At 51.4% G+C, this 16,373-nt stretch overlaps 2 protein-coding genes across 2 annotated transcripts; one reads left to right on the plus strand and one right to left on the minus strand.

Moving 5' to 3' along the window:
• Positions 1 to 803: 803 nt before the first annotated feature.
• CDHR4 (cadherin related family member 4) lies at positions 804 to 12,176 on the minus strand. The gene is made up of 19 exons (XM_053598842.1): positions 11,995 to 12,176; positions 8,469 to 8,523; positions 7,701 to 7,863; positions 7,533 to 7,624; positions 6,926 to 7,036; positions 5,911 to 6,014; positions 5,597 to 5,733; positions 5,218 to 5,401; positions 4,857 to 5,010; positions 4,536 to 4,629; positions 4,043 to 4,243; positions 3,823 to 3,962; positions 3,435 to 3,585; positions 3,119 to 3,339; positions 2,467 to 2,606; positions 1,907 to 1,963; positions 1,719 to 1,806; positions 1,459 to 1,489; positions 804 to 925 (listed from the first exon to the last, which is right to left on the minus strand). The coding sequence occupies exons 1-19, from the start codon at positions 12,174 to 12,176 to the stop codon at positions 870 to 872; spliced, it is 2,361 nt and encodes a 786-aa protein (XP_053454817.1). The 3' UTR covers positions 804 to 869.
• Positions 12,177 to 14,476: 2,300 nt separating this feature from the next.
• Positions 14,477 to 16,331, plus strand: INKA1 (inka box actin regulator 1). Its single transcript, XM_053599954.1, has 2 exons — positions 14,477 to 14,762; positions 15,492 to 16,331. Exons 1-2 carry the CDS (start codon positions 14,553 to 14,555, stop codon positions 16,287 to 16,289), a joined length of 1,008 nt encoding a protein of 335 aa, XP_053455929.1. The 5' UTR covers positions 14,477 to 14,552; the 3' UTR covers positions 16,290 to 16,331.
• Positions 16,332 to 16,373: the final 42 nt, after the last annotated feature.

The following is a 16,373-nucleotide window of genomic DNA, read 5'->3' on the forward strand; positions in this document are numbered from 1 at the left end:
CAGTTGGCAAACTGCCCTGAAATTTTGTGGAGCCCTCAAAAAGCAATACTGGCCTCCTCTCTGTAAGAAAAGGAAGTGGTGGCCTCCAAGGGGCCATGTTGACTGGAGGCTTCCTCACTCACCAACAAAGATAACAGCCTCTCACCCCTGTAAAATGTCAGTCACTATCAGCATCATTTAATGCCTTTTCTTTTTTTAATTGAGACAGAGTCTCACTTTGTCACCCTTGGTAGAGTGCCATGGCATCATGGCCCACAGCAACCTCAAATTCTTGGGTTTAAGTGATTCTCTTGCCTCACCCTCCCTATTAGCTGGGACTACAGGCACCCGCCACAATGCCCAGCTATTTTTCTTGTTTTAGCAGGCCCAGCGTGGGTTCAAACCCTCCAGCCCCAGTGTGCATGTGGCTAGCCCCCTAACTTTGGGCTATGGGAACCCAGCCATTTAATGCCTTTTTTTTTTTTTTTGCAGTTTTTTGGCCAGAGCTGGTTTTGAACCCACCACCTCTGGCATATGGGGCTGGTGCCCTACTCCTTTGAGCCACAGGCACCACCCTAATGCCTTCTTAAAAGAAAAATGAAAAATAAAGCTGGGCATGGATCACACCTGTGAATAGCCACTACACTCAAGCCTGGGCAACATAGAACATTTTTTTCTTTCTGTCTCTAAAGAAAAAAAATTACCTTCCGCCCTAGAGTATTCTCATAAGGTAGTTCTCCAAGTAAGAACAAGAAAGTACAGATCTCAGAGATTCTCCCACACAAAGATTATAAGGCTTGGCCTTGTCTATATTTTTGTTTATTATTGAATCAACTTGAAAACACAGCGGGCAAAAGAAATTCCACACAGAGTGAAGCAGATGCTTGGCCTTAGAGCCAGCGCCGAGCTCCTGTGTGGGTGTTGAATAGGTAGTCTCTCCCTGTACCTAAGTCCAGATGAGCAGGAGAGAGAAATGGTGCTGCTGGCCACAGCAGAACTGCCTCCCTCCCCAAAGGAGAAGGGAAGACATTCTAGAATCCTAAGTATGACACCTTGCCTTTGCTGGGATCCAAGCTGGGCCTTCCCTCCCTTCTCAGCAAATTCTCTGAAGTCTGACAGATTCACAGTAAACCTCTTCAATGCTCCAGAACTGGACAACAGCTTTTCTAAGGCCAGTGCTAGATCACTCTGCCATAATTGGTGATACTGGAGTATCTGGGGGCCTCTCCCCTCACCATCAACCTTCCTCCCCCATGAGCAGGGACCGAACCAGGTATGAGTCATCTTCTGGCCCTACAGGTGTTTGTTTACAAAGGTCAACTGGAGGGGTGGGGTGGGGTGAGAGAAGACCCAATTCAGGAAAGAGATAGTAGATGCCTGGTAGTAGTAGGAGATACTAAGTTGGAGTTAGGAGAATAGGAGATACTGAAATGGGATGAAGGCCCAGATAAAGAATGATGTGGGAAGAGAGGAACTCACGGCAGTCCTGTGCTCTGCCATCAAAGTGCTTCTGAGGGGAAATATGAGATGTTCAATGAGTTGAACCCTGCCCACAGGGCAGCAGATGGAGGCCTGCCCCTAGAGGGGTAGGAACCCATCTGCCTTCTCTATCCTGATTGTGCTGGAGTGGTCTCTCCCACAGGGATAGCCATTCACAGGAAAGTGGGCAGGCTTGGCAAGGACAGGCAAGTGCTCTGGCAGCCTCAGTGCCCCCTTCTCAGGATGGTGAGTTGACATACCAGGCTTATGATATTGCTGGGTGCTGGGGACATCTCCATCCTTGGTGCTTCCATAGACCTCTCAATGGCCCCCTCAATTCCCTGGATGCTGGGGGAAAACAGAAACAGGAATATGGGATAAAGTTCTAGGCCCAGCCTGAGTTTAAGAGCTGGCCACCAAGGCATAGAGATACACAAAATAGACTGACCTGGTGAGCAGCACAGCCTGGGCTGGTTTTCTTGGTTCTTGCAGCAACTGGGCCAAGCTAAAATGCCAGGAGGAAGAACCAAGCACTGAGGGCAGTAGGCCTACTGGTTTCAGGAACCAGTACCACTCATCTGTCCCTTTATATTGGGAAGAGTCAAGGTGTATATGCAATACCCATATTGTTATACCTCTGTCCCCTGGGCTCAGTCCTATCCGACCACGGATCTCAGAGTCTGTAGGAGCAGGGCAGGTTTCCAGTAAAGGACGGGGTCAGGAATAGGGGTAAATACTCAAAGCATGACAAGATTAAGTGTTTTAAGCCCTGAATTTATCCAAATCCATCCCATTCCAAGACTGAGATATGCCAATGATGAAGATCCCTTCCTCCCAGTGTCTCTCTGACTCTAATCTGAAGACCTCAGGAGGGAGAGCAGCCCTCCTTAATGTCAGTTTGGCCATCAACTTGGGCATTATCTCAAATCTTGGGTGAAACCACTTATCATTACCAGGGTCCATAAGTGGTCTGGGGATAGGTAAAGAACACAAGAATAGAAATCCTACCTATGGAGGAGTTTGCAGAGGAGCCAGCCCAGAGCCAAGAGGAGAAGGGCACCAGTTGTTGTCAGTACTGCCACAAACCAGGGCTCAGGCTGCCAGAAGACTTCTGTGTCTGTTATAAGCAGAGGTATCATCGAGGGTACCTGAAATGAAAGGCACAGCCCTACGACTGCCCTGCCAAAATGCCTGGACCATCCTGCCTTCAAACTCTTCCATGAGCTGTGCCACCACACACCCCAGATTTGCTCTTCTGTATTGCTAGAGTCTTTGGACTCAACAGTTTCCTTTGAAATGCCTCTCCCCATCATTCCTCCTAAAAAACTGTGTCTCCAGGCGGCGCCTGTGGCTCAGTGAGCAGGATGCTGGCCCCATATACCAAGGGTGGCGGGTTCAAACCCAGCCCCGGCCAGACTGCAACAAAAAAATAGTTGGGCGTTGTGGCGGGCGCCTGTAGTCCCAGCTGCTCGGGAGGCTGAGGCAAGAGAATCGCTTAAGCCCAGGAGTTGGAGGTTGCCGTGAGCTGTGTGAAGCCACGGCACTCTACTGAGGGCAATAAAGTGAAACTCTGTCTCTACAAAAAAAAAAAAAAAACTGCATCTCCTCACTGTCCAAGTTCCTCTCTTCCCACCCACAAGGGCCTGAGGAGCCCCCTCACTGTGGCTCTGTGGGTACTGATGGCCACTGTGCTAGCCTTCCAGGGAACTAGATGCACAATGATAGTGGCTGTGGTGCTGAGGTGGGAGATGGAGGGCCCTGCATCGGCCACACAAATCAATAGCTCATAGGTATGGGGCTGCTCTGGCCAAGGGGACTCCAACACAGGGTCATAGTACACCAGGAAGGCTCCTTGCAGGCTGAATCGGCTCTGGCTATTCCCTGAAAGCAGAGTGGCAGAAGGTGGGTACCATTGCTGGCCTTGGCCTGCCACTCACCCATAACTCAGTATTCCCCATGGTTCCCATAGCTCCTACCTCCCACAATGTTATAGGAGAAGGCCAGGCGCTGTGGCTCCTGAGGGATCCAGCATGACACCTTGGTCACTTCCACACTATGGCCCAGAGGAGTGTAGATGGTGAGTTCCTGAAGTGAGGGCTCACACTCGGGGGCATAGTCATTCACATCCTGCAGAAAGGCAGCCAAGTTAGGAGTGGGTGCAACCATCTCCCCAAACTTCTAAGCCACCCCCTCAATTTCCTCCTACCACAACCAAAGCTAAGGGATGAGGCAACAGGCCCCACTCCCCTTCAGCCAACTAATGGAAAAAAACTGAGGCACAGCAGGGAAAAACAGAATGCAAGAGGGGAGAGAGGAGAATAATACTTTGTTCCAAGTATTTCCAAGGCCTTGGGGCTCAATTACCTCAACCTCAATGGTAATGGTACAGGAGCCTGAGCGGTGATAGGTGGGGTCCCAGTCTTGGCCACGGTCAATCAGCAGGACAGTGAGCCTGTACACTCTCTGCTGTTCATAGTCCAAAGATCCCAGGAGATGAACCTCCCCTAGAGGGGGTAGCCACCATCTCAGCCTACAGAGCGAACTCTGGCTCTACCCATCCATCCCAGCCCTGAGGTAGAAGTACCACTGAGACGATCCACAGCAAAAATGTCCGGCCAGCCAGAGGTGTAATACTCAATGCTGTCATGCGGGTAATCCATATCCGTGCCCACCACAGAGCCTACAGTATGGGGCTGTGCATCTTCTTGAATCCGGAACGTGCGTGGGGCACAGGCTGGGGAGAACTCATTGACGGGTGTCACCATCACCAGTACTGGCACTTCAGCTGGGGGCCATTTGGCAGTCAAAGAGCTGGCCTGGGGTACCTAGCCCTGACCTGGGGGTCTGGGGAAGGGAGACATGGCTCTGCCTTGGAGAGGTCTAATGAGGAAGAAGGTCTGGAGGGAGGTAGTAACCCTTTCCTGCTGGTGGTCTTAGAGAAACACCTGGGGGTTAAAATGGAGACAGCACTACCCTACTGGATTCTGACAGTGGAGAGAGGACCTGTCCTGGGGAGAGAAATAGGGAGAACAGAACAGTCCTGTCCTGAAAGTTCAGGCTTCAGTATAGTCACTCACTGGTCATCTGGGGCTGACCACCATCAAGCACCAGGATGGAGGCTACATGCTGGAAGCAGGCTTCAGGAGTATCACAGTCCAATGTGGCATTTACCTGGCCAGACAGGGCAGAGAGTGAGGCCCCTCCAGGACCTGGAGCCTTGAGCCACACTGGGCTACCTCTGGCCAGACAGACCACCTTGAACCTGTTTCCTAGACTGCAAAGCAGGTTCCCTCAAACCCACCCCCCACCCCCATAGTCTTAGCTGCCACAAACCCTTAGCCCACCCATCCTGTCCTGCAACCACCCTAGAAATGGGTCTGGGAGCAGAGACTGGGCACCTCAAGGACTTTGTTGCGAAGGTAGAAGCTGTCAGGGTTGGGATGGCTATGGAACAATAGCTGGTAGGCAAGGGTGGCACCAGCAGAGTCTGGATCAGTACAACTCAGGGTATTCAGCACAGTGCCCACAGGCACAGTCTCAGGGATTTGAGACCTGGGAGTGGAGGGCAAGGGACAAAGTGGGAGTCTGATCCAGCAGTGAGCTATGGCTCTTGCCCCAGCATCTCAGGTAAAACTCTCATGTACTGGGTGGTGCCTGTGGCTCAACGGAGTAGGGTGCCAGCCCCGTATGCTGGAGGTGGCAGGTTCAAGCCCAGCCCCAGCCAAAACTGCCAAAAAAAAAAGACACTCATGTACTTACATCAGGAGCGCTGGGAGGCAGCGCGGGGGCCAGTGGTTGGCAGACCGCATGTTCACCGTAAGGTTGAGCTTGGCACTGGCCCATGGCTGGAGCCACTCAAAGGCCTTCACCTGCAGCCTGGTGACTACCACACCTGGGGCATGAGTCAAATCCAGTGGCGCAGTGGTCCGCACCACGCCATTTGCTGGACAGAGTGGGAGGGTAAGGGATGCAGAGTTTGCCCTGCTTTCAGCTGGCCCCCATGACCAGATCCTCTGGTGGAGGAGAGTCAATTTTCCTCCAAGGCCAGGTCCCCAAACAGGAAGGCAAAGAGGTGGATGGGGCACCTCTGGACCAGCCATAGGTTTCTTGTACCTGCCCCTCCCCCGATACCCCTCACCATGTCCAATGGAGAAGAGTGGGCTTGGCATCGGGGAGAGGATTTCGTAGCGCAAGTCAAAGCCCTGGGCCCGGACCTGAACCACCTCGCTCCCAGGGACCAGGTTGTCAGTGATGGTGATATTCTGGGCCTGCTTCCTGAACCAAAGAAGGGATACTAGCTCCTGTCATCTCCTGCTTTCCCTGGTGGAGTCCACAGGGCCTTCCCTGGGTTCCCTTCCTACATGAGTTAGGATGATGCTCTAGCAGTCAGCACCCTGATTCCCTGGGGCTAGGCCCTGAATTCCCCACTGTGCCCAGGGTAGGGAGCCTTACAGGAAAGAGACTTGGTGAGAGGGAGCAGGCAGAACCTTCACCATAACCATCCCCTGGCAGCTTTGGCCTTGTCCATAAGACACTGAGATCTGCAACTGGAAGACCTGCAGTGCACAGAGAATAAAGAAGGAACCACAGTGTTTGTCCATGTCTTTGTCCATGCCCAGTCCTGCCCTCAAAGGGTCATCTCCCTCAGGACCTCCACAAAGAGCCCTTCACTCTTCCCATGATCTGTAACTCTGCTGACAAGTTTTCTTTTGAGCCCTTAACCTTTGGGCCATAAATTCTTCTATTAGTATGCAAATAGCTCAAGAAAGAATGATATCAGAGTCATTCATAATTGAATTACCACCTAACAGCCAGTCACTGAGAGGTGAAAAATTTAAAGTTGGAACTTCTCTGACCTCCTCCAGACTGCACTGGCCATTTTACCCAGAAGTTTTTTCTTTTTTCTTTTTCTTTCTTTCTTTTTTTTTTTTTTTTTAGACAGAGTCTCAAGCTGTTGCCCTGAGTAGAGTGCTGTAGCATCACAGCTCACAGCAACCTCAAACTCTTGGGCTTAAGCAATTCTCTTCCCTCTGCCTCCGAAGTAGCTGGGACTACAGGCATCCGCCACAACACCCGGCTATTTTTTGGTTACAGTTGTCATCTTTTTTTTTTTTTAGCTGGCCCGGGCCAGATTTAAACTCACCAGCCTGGGTTTATGTGGCCAGTGCCCTACCGACTGAGCTATGGGCACCCAGAAGTTTTTCTTAATGTGTAATTGCCCTAAACACTCTCCTTTCTATCAGCAGGACTGTGACCTCTCACAGCCAGGAACTCCTCTTTCTGGAACTCCAGAGCCCAGCACAGAATGAGGCCAAGGTGGGAGGGTAGCCAGTATGGTGCAGCAAATTCAGGACTAGGAGAGGCAACATTAGTCAAGGAGGCCAAGAAGACCAAGAACAAACAAATTTCCAGAAGGCAGTGGCTCTATGCAATCCATGGATACCCTCAGGTCCCAGGTCACACTCACCTTTTCAGCTTGGCCTTTGAGGCCTTGAGATGGTGCTTGCAGCCAACCTTGCTCATTGATGGAGAAAGGTCCAGGGAAGTATGGAGGGTCCTGGACACTGATAATGCTCATCTGACAGAACAGAGATGCTTGGAATCCTGTTCAACTCCCAGTGCCTTGAGCTCCCCTATAAACATCCTCAGCAATCTAGAAGGCACCTCCCACACCCAGTTCTCCCATGCCTTGCCACTGACCCTTACTGCAGCCTGGACTCCCTGGCCTCCTTCCTGAGCCCTGGTTCTGATCCTCAATCCTTTCTGCTTTTAAACCAATTACTTTGCTTTTTAACTACATATTTATTGTAAAACTGATATAGAATTGTCACGGAAAACTCAGAACACATAGGTGAATTGGAAAGAACTCATCCCCTGAGATGTCCCTGTGGGAACAGCCATGGTCACTGTGGGGTGAACAGCCCTCAGCAGCTGTTTCTAAGAACATACATCATGCAGAGGCTTAGCTGTGCCTCTGTGGCAGGGTTCCTCTGCAGGCTGTGCCTGGCCAGACACATGTGTCTTCAATGACCTGCCCTTGTCCTGTCATCCTCTGTCACATGTGCTGGGCTTACCTGGGCTCCCTGGAATTCTAGGCCTGGAAGCAGCAGAGTGTATAGCCGGGCCCCAGGTGTGACTGTCTCTGGCACCTGAATCATTTCCCCAGCTAGCCAGAGAGGAAGTCAAGGAGGATCTGTTTAGGCCATGCCTTCCCACACCCTGCCTACTGCCCCTGGCCTTACCTGGGCTGGAAAATTGACTAGCACACTTGATACGGCCAGGGTCCCGCTGCACATCCACAAAGAGTGGTCCTTCCATCACATGGTTGCCACAGGTGAACCGAAGCTGCAGTTCATAGTGGTTCACCATCAGGGCATCCAGCCGAGATGAGCTGCTCAAGGTTACCTGTGGTAAGTGGGCAGTGCCATGTGGGGCTTTGAAAATTTCAGGTCTGTCCTGCCCTTGTGCCCCACAGACTCCAGCTGTATCCATGACTCTACCTGGCCCACATAGATTCCTTGCCACCTGGCCAAGCTGGGTGGGTTGAAGAACGTGGTAGGTGGATGCACATTGAGCAACTCCAGGGTAGGCATGTGGAAGGAACAGTTGAAGGAGAAAAACTGAAGGATGGTGCCTGGGCCTTTGCTCTCGGAGACATTTATAAACCAAGGCAGGCTGTGGAGGTCTGTGAGGAGCAAGTGATTTAGGCTGGAGGCCCTCCACACTTATGGAACCACACATACCAGCATAGTCCTGTCCTTCTGCTATAGGGCCTGGCCACATCTTGAGGCCAAGCAGCCAAGGCATTTCCTTGCCCCTACATCCAACATTTCACAAATGGGGAATGAGAACTTAGTCCAGGAAACCCCCAAGATAAGGAATAAGAGTTGGGGTTCAGACCTTATGCTTTCCTGCCTCTCCCCTAACCCTTGCCCTCCATGGTAGCTTATTTGAGAAGGATCAGGACTCCCAAGAGAAAATTAGGGTTTGCCCACCCGCCAGCTCCTCACCAGAAACAACCAGAGCAAAAAGGAGCACCAGGAACCTGAGCAGCACCATGGTGGTCTGAAGATATAGATAGCAGAAGTGGCTTCAGGAAGCCAGGCTGTTTGTTGGCTCACCGTTGCCAGGTCAGTTGCTCAAACACAACTAGGCAGGCAGGACTCTTGAGCCTCCCAGATTCTAGCCCCACCTATCCCTGGTGACTAAGCTCTAGACCCCTGGAAGGCTTCTAGAGCCCAGGAAAATCCCATTTTCCACTTCCCCCAATGAATGCCCCCACTCATTACCACAACCCCAAGGGGATGTGAGGAGAGGAGGATTAAAGTTCAGTTGGTAAAACTGGTCATGGCAATCCTTAGAGACAGAGCAAGCACACCATTCAGGAAAATTAGGCCCAGGACCTGTTACTCCACAGTCTGAACTTCAGCTGCCCTGATCCCTCCCCTAGAACATTATCTGCTTACAAAATATGAGGCTGACCCTAAACAAAATTTCTGAAAAGTTGTCAACATCCAACAAGCAAAAGGAATCCTTCATGATAGAAATAAAAATATTGGTAACCTTTGTGCATATCAACTGGAAGGGGCACAAGGTGGCTTCCCGGAATTACTGAGGATATTCTATATCTTGATCTAGGTGGCAGGTGCATAAGTGTCTACAGATTTTAACATTTATTGAGATTTGAGATTTGTCCATTTATTGTATTTATATCAATTTTTCGGTTGATTATATTTGCCATTTAATTTAAAGATTTTTTTTATTGTAGTAAGATACATATAACATAAAATGCAAGATCTTAGCCTTTTTTTTTTTGAGACAGAGTCTGTTTGTCACCCTTGGTAGAGTGCTATGGCATCATAGCTCACAGCAACCTCAAACTCTTGGGTTCAAGAGATCCTCTTGCCTCAGCCTCCCAGGTAACTGGGACTACAGGCACTCACCACAACACCTCGCTATTTTTTAGAGATGGGGTCTCGCTCCTCCGCAGGCTGATCTCAAACTCTTGAGTTCAAGCAATCCAACTGCCTCAGTCTCCCAAAGTGCCAGGATTACAGGCATAAGCCACCATGCCTGGCCTAAAATCTCTCTTTTTTTTTTTTTTTTGTAGAGACAGAGTCTCACTGTACTGCCCTTGGGTAGAGTGCCATGACGTCACATGGCTCACAGCAACCTCTAACTCTTGGGCTTACGCGATTCTCTTGCCTCAGCCTCCCGAGCAGCTGGGACTACAGGCACCCGCCACAACGCCTAGCTATTTTTTGGTTGCAGTTCAGCCAGGGCCGGGTTTGAACCCGCCACCCTCGGTATATGGGGCCAGCGCCTTACCGACTGAGCCACAGGTGCCACCCCTGACTTTCAACCATATAAAAATATCATGGCTGGGGCGGCGCCTGTGGCTCAGTGAGTAGGGCACCGGCCCCATATGCCGAGGGTGGCGGGTTCAAACCCAGCCCCGGCCAAACTGCAACAAAAAAATAGCCGGGCGTTGTGGTGGGCGCCTGTAGTCCCAGCTGCGGGAGGCTGAGGTAAGAGAATCGCATAAGCCCAAGAGTTAGAGGTTGCTGTGAGCCGTGTGACGCCACAGCACTCTACCCGAGGGCAGTACAGTGAGACTCTATCTCTACAAAAAAAAAAAAAAAAAAATCATGGCTTTACATGTATACCCTTAATCTTGTCACTATGGAGAAGTATTTGTCAAGATAGTATAATAGAATTTTTTTTTTGAGACAGTCTTATTATGTTGCCCTCGGTAGGTGCTGTGACGTCACAGCTCACAGCAACCTCCAGCTCTGGGGCTTAAGTGATTCTCTTGCCTCAGCTTCCCAAGTTGCTGGGACTACCCACCACAACGCCTGGCTCTTTTTGTTGCAGTTGTCGTTATTGTTTAGCTGGCCTGGGCCAGGTTTGAACCCACCAGCTTTGGTGTATGTGGCTGGTGCTGTAACCACTGTATTATGGGTGCTGAGCCATAATAGAATTTTTTTGTTGTTACAATTTGGCTGGGCAGGGTTTGAACCCGCCACCCTCGGTATATGAGGCTGGCACCTTACCAGCTGAGCCACAGGCACCGCCCTAGATTTTTTTTTTTAATTTCAAATTAATATGAGGGTACAAATGTTTAGGTTACATTGTTTTCATTTCATTCTTTTTTTTTTTAGAGACAGAGTCTCACTTTATCGCCCTCTGTAGAGTGCAGTGACATCACAGCTCACAGCTACCTCCAACTCCTGGGCTTAGGTGATTCCCTTGCCTCGGCTTCCCAAGTATCTGGGACTACAGGCGCCAACCAGCATGCCCGGCTATTTTTGTTGTTGTTGTAGTTTGTATGGGGTCAGGTTCGAACTCGCTACCCTCAGTATTTGGGGCCCACGCCCTACCCACTGAGCCATAGGCACCACCCTGTTTTCATTTCTAAGGTAAAGTTCAAGTTGTAGTTGAGCCCTTCACCCAGGGGTGTGCTAAATATCCTCACATTGTGCACATTAGGTGGGAATCTGCCAATCACCCTCCCACATCCCCTTTTTATGTCAAAAAAAAATTTGTTTTTGAGACAGTCTGACTTTCTGCCCCAGCAGATTGCCATTGCGTCATAGCTCACAGCAACCTCAAACTTTTGGGCTCAAGAGATCCTCTTGCCTTAGCCTCCCAAGTTGTTAGGACTACAGCCACCAGCCACAAGGCCCAGCTAATTTTTAGAGTTGAGGGTCTCCCTCTTGCTGAGACTAGTTTCAAACTCCTGAGCTTAAGCAATCCACCCATCCAGAGTGCTGAGATGACAGCTGTGAGCCTCTGTACCTAGCCTTTTATGTCAATTTTTTTTTTTTTTTTTGAGATGGTGTCCCTATGTTGCCCTCAGTAGAGTGCCATGGCATCAGAGCTCACAGCCACCTCCAACTCTTGGGCTTAAGTGATTCTCTTGCCTTAGTCTCCCGAATAGCTGGGACTACAGGCGCATGCCACAACGCCCAGCTATTTTTTTTTTTAGTTGCAGTTGTCATTGTTGTTTAGCAGGCCCTGGCTGGGCTCAAACCCGCCAGGCTGGCGCCCTACTCACTGAGCTATGGCACTGAGCTTTATGTCAATTTTTTAAAAAGTCTTCTTCAGGCTGGGCCTGGTATCTCACTCTGGGAGGCTGAGGCAGGAAGATCCCTTGAACTAAGGAGTTCAAGGCCAGCTTGAGCAAGAGTGAGACATTATCTCTACTAAAAATAGAAAAAAAATTGCCAGCATTGTGGCAGCTGCCTGTAGTTCCAGCTACTCAGGAGGCTGAGTCAGGAGGATTCCTTGAATCGAAATTGTTGTGAGCTAAGCTCACAACAGACAACTATAGCACTCTAGCCTGGGTCAACAGAATAACACTCTGCCTCCAAAAAAAAAAATGTTTTCTTCATTTGCTCTCTCCAGTTCTTCACTTCTCATTGTCTTCTCTACCCACCCTAGTCAGGCATGTCCTTCTCTACACAAAACTGCTTTTATCAAGGTCTTCAATGACCTACACATTGCAGAATCCAGAGGTTTGTTCTCCAGCCTCACCTTCTTGCCAGTGCAATATTTGATGCTGGTTCTCCTTGGCTCCCAAGTCCCCCACATTCTCTCAGGTTTTTCCCACCTCTCTGGCTGCTCCTTTGCTGGTTCTGCTTCCTCACCTCTACCTCCACCCCCTGGAATGTTCCAGGGCACAGTCCTAACTGCTGTTGTCCTCTATCTGTATTCATCTCCCTCTATCTCATCCAGGTCCATGGCCTTAAATAATATCCACTTGCTTTGCCTCCCAGATCCAAGGCTCCCATTCTGATCTTTTCCCTGACCTCCAGAGCCATGCACCTAGAGCTGGCCCTGCTTCCCCTCCTAGATGTCTAGCAGACATCTCAAAGGTCACTTGTCTACAAATGATCATTTGACCTTCCAACCCAAACCCACTCTTTTCCCAGTTCAATCTATAGCAATTCCATACAACCAGTCAAGTTGTTTAGGATGGAAATGTAGGCATCATGCTTGATGCCCCTTGATGCCCCACTTTCCCTATTCATTGCATCTACCCAGCCTAGGCCCTGTCCTTGCTTGCCTGGATGAGGACAGGAGCCTCCATTATTATTATTTTTTTAGAATCACCCAATGTAAGTGCAGTGGCATACTATGCAGTCTCAAACTCCTGGGCTCAGGGGATCCTCCTGCCTCAGCCTCTCAAGTTGCTAGGCTATAGGCACATGTACCACCTCGCCTGGCTAACTTTCTCTCTTTCTATTTCTTTTTTTTTTTGACAAGGTCTTGCTTTTTCTTCCCAGCTACAGTGCAGCAGTATTATCATAGTTCGCTGCAACCTCAGATTCCTAGGCTAGAGCAAGCCTCCTGCCTCAGCTTTCCAAGTAGCTGGGACTTTTCTTTTCTTTTTTGTGGGACTTTTCTATTGTTTGTAGAGATAGGGTCTTACTCTTGCTCAGGCTGGTCTTGAATTTCTGGCTTCAAGTGATCCTCCCACCTCAGCCTCCTTAGTCACTGTGATTACAGGTCTGAGTCATGTCACCTGGAAGGACTCTCCACTCTTACTATACAGCTGTACATAGTCCTTCTCCCAAAGTAGATTAAATTATGTTTTTTTGTTTGTTTGTTTGTTTGTTTTTTGAGACAGAGTCTCACTTTGTCTCCCTTGGTAGAGTGCCCTACTGTCACAGCTCACAGCAACCTCCAACTTCTGTATTTAAGTGATTGTCTTGCCTCAGCCTCCCAAGTAGCTGGGACTACAGGCGCCTGCCACAATGCCCTGCTATTTTTTTGTTGTAGCTGTCCTTGTTTAGCAGGCCTGGGCCGGGTTGGAGCCTGCCAGCCCCTGTGTATGTGCCCCCGCCCTAACCACTGAGCAACAGGCGCTGAGACTCCAGCTGTTTTTTTGTTTTTAAGAGTTGAGGTCTCTCTCTAGCTCAGTCTCGTCTGGAAATTGTGAGCTCAGGCAATCCGTCCACCTCCGATTACAGACGTGAAGGCCAAGCAGTATAAATGATCTAAACAAAGGCCCAGCCCACTTCCCTCCCTGCTCAAAGGCCTAATGCTTCTTATCACAGAGAACAAAACCCATATTCCTCTCTAAGGTTGCTACAGACTAGTTTTGCTAATCTCTTCATTCCCTCCACCAATCATAGACACCTGAACCTTTTGTTTGGTCTTACTTAGTGCCTATCCCACAGAGTCTTTATACAGGCTGATTTCTCCAACTAAAATGTCCCTCTTCTGGATCTCCCCATAATGACTCATCCAGACTGCATCTTGATATCACATCCTCTGAGAGTCCCCTCCCCCAGGGTAGCCCATCGCCCTTATTCCCAGGTATTTTCCTGTCGGCTGATTAGTCCAGTCTGTCTCCAGGTACCCTGTACGCTTGAGCCTAGCCTGCAATCCACAGAGCAGCCTCCGGAGACAGGCTCTGACTATACCATCCTGAGAGCGTAGCTCTCCGCTAAGCCGGCAACGATCTTCAGTCTGCACGTGATACCCGGCAAAGGGAGGTGGTCTGGAGTAGCCGCTGAGCTAGCTGCTGGCGGCGCGCTCCCCGCTAGAGGGCAGTCATGCCTAGCTTTGCCGGGACTTCAGCTGGGAGAGTACCGGTTGGGCCTTTGGCGGAGATCTCTCCCGCAGGTCCCGCGCTCTTTGGAATCCTCAGAGGGGCTTAATTCCACTCTCACCACTTTCAGGGATTGTCTAGGTCGATCTTAAGAACAGGTTTAGTGGGTCAGGCCCTGGGTTGGCCACATCATCTCTGGGTCCAACAATCGGGGTGCTCTGCCCACACGCGGACGCATCACCCGGCCCCCGTGGGAGGGACCACTATTGGCAAATGGATAAGATAAGGCCACCGCGTGGAAGCGAACTGCCTCGTGTCAAGCAGCAATGCAGGATCAGCTCAACTGCCCAGGGCGTCGAGGGTTCGAGGCCAGACCTTGTCTGGCTTCCAGCTACAGTCCCACTCTTCTCCCCAGGAGCAGCTGTGGAGCTGGGAGGGTACGCCGGGGTTACTCTAGCCGCGAAGCCTGAAAGACAGGGCCGTTTCAGCCTCGCCCCTCCCACATTGGCTACGTCGCGTGGGGCGGGGCTGCCAGATGTTGGGGCGGTGGCGGCGGGAGCTCAGGAGAGAGAGGAGCCACTGGGCAAGACCAGGAGTGAGGGAGCCGCTGGCCGGCCAGCCCGGCCCTCTTTGTACCGCTCCCTCCCGGGTTCCAAGAGGAACTGGCAGTCTTGGTGGGGGTACCAGCAAGGAAATGCACAGCGCTCGGCTTGACAGCTTCCTCAGCCAGCTCCGCTGGGAACTGGTGAGGCTTGGGAAAGGGTGTGGTTCAAGAGGACTTGTGGGGTGCCAGGCTGCCGCCCGTCCAGAATAACCAATGAGTGTGAGATAGTACCAGTGTGCCCATCCGAGACGGGATGGGGGCGGGGTGGCGCGGCGCAGACAGCCCAGATGGCCCGCGTTTGCGCTGGGCATCAGGTACCAGCCACCCAGCTGGCTATGCTGCTGGGGCGGATGGTGGAGGAGAATGGATGTGGTGGAGGCTTCCTTTGTGGCAGAGCATGGGGCGGCAAAGGAGTAAAGAGGTGCTATAGCTGCTGTGAACGCCCCCTACCCCAGGCTGGCTTGTACCTCCTTGCTCTGCCTTATACCTAACAAACAATGTCTTTTTCTGAAAGACACTTTGGAATGTGGAGAGCTAAATTCCCCAAGAGACATGGGATGCCCCTCCAACCCTGGGCAGGACCTACTTCCCCATTCACGTCTACAACCCTGCCCGCCCTGGTGGCGGGTGCCAACTTGCCCAGCCCTGCGTGCTGCAGCGTGCAGGATTGCCACCACCAGGTCTGTGGATGAAAGCCACACATGTGCCAGCACTCCCATGCTGGCCCTGTGCTCACTAGCATCCTTGTGACCCAGCCCAGCAGGCCTATCAAGCCCTCCTGGATCCTCTGTTCTCAGAGTTGGCCTTGCCTGAGGGCAGGCAGGGATAACAAGCAATATCTTTCCAACTTTTGCCCTCTCTTCCCCTCAGCTGTGTGGCCGGGACACTGGCTCACCCCCAATGCCTGGCCCTCTACAACCAGCCCCCAAAACTGGCCTGGGTGTGCAGCCCAGCCACCAGCTTAGGGCCTCAGATGCCTTGGATGAGAATTCTGTCTGCTGTGTGGAAGAAGAGGAAGAGGAAGCAGTGGTGACAAAAGACAGGGGTGCAGCCATAGGGGACCCCAGGGAACATGCAATGGACTGGGACTCTGGCTTCTCTGAGGTATCAGGCAGCACATGGCGAGAAGAAGAGCTGCCTGTATCTCAGCACCCAGCACCCCCAGCATGGCCCACTCATAACCAACGCCTCTCATTCAGGGGGCTCCCCCTTCCCAGCAGGGCCCCTGCAGCCAGTGTACTACCTGTACACCGTCCACGCCCCAAGTCCACTCCAGATGCCTGCCTGGAGCATTGGCAGGGACTGGAAGCAGAGGACTGGACAGCAGCTTTACTGAATAGGGGTCGTAGTCGCCAGCCCCTGGTGCTGGGGGACAACTGTTTTGCTGACTTGGTACACAACTGGATGGAGCTGCCTGAAACAGCCAGTGAAGGGGGTGATAGAAGTGGGCACCGTGCCCGTGCTCGGCCCCCACAGTTCCTGCTTGGCCTCTCGGAGCAGCTTCGGCGCCGGCTGACCAGGGCTGGACGGGCAGCTATGATGGGAAAGCGGCTGTCATGCCCCCCTTGCCCGGAACCCGAGCTGCCTGGAGACATCTCACGTTTTGCAGCCCTCATGAGCTGCCGTAGCCGCCAGCCCATCATCTGCAATGATGTCAGCTACCTCTGACCCTGCCCTCCATCCTGGGACAATAAAGGCCTTTTTCTAGACTGTTCTGACTTTTTACCTCTAAGGATCCAGGAGGTAGCCCCA

Source organism: Nycticebus coucang, chromosome 8 (assembly GCF_027406575.1).
Source record: "Nycticebus coucang isolate mNycCou1 chromosome 8, mNycCou1.pri, whole genome shotgun sequence".
In the NCBI taxonomy this organism is placed as follows: domain Eukaryota; kingdom Metazoa; phylum Chordata; class Mammalia; order Primates; family Lorisidae; genus Nycticebus; species Nycticebus coucang.

Coding starts and splice junctions, on each gene's coding strand:
- CDHR4 (XM_053598842.1), bottom strand. CDS start 12,176: ATGAATACAGATAGAGGACAACAGCAGTTAGGACTGTGCCCTGGAACA. Junction 3,963..4,042: donor TGCTGTGGATCGTCTCAGTG/GTACTTCTACCT, acceptor TACCCCCTCTAG/GGGAGGTTCATCTCCTGGGA. Junction 926..1,458: donor TGGCAGAGCACAGGACTGCC/GTGAGTTCCTCT, acceptor ATCTGGACTTAG/GTACAGGGAGAGACTACCTA.
- INKA1 (XM_053599954.1), top strand. CDS start 14,553: ATGTTGGGGCGGTGGCGGCGGGAGCTCAGGAGAGAGAGGAGCCACTGG. Junction 14,763..15,491: donor GCCAGCTCCGCTGGGAACTG/GTGAGGCTTGGG, acceptor TCTTCCCCTCAG/CTGTGTGGCCGGGACACTGG.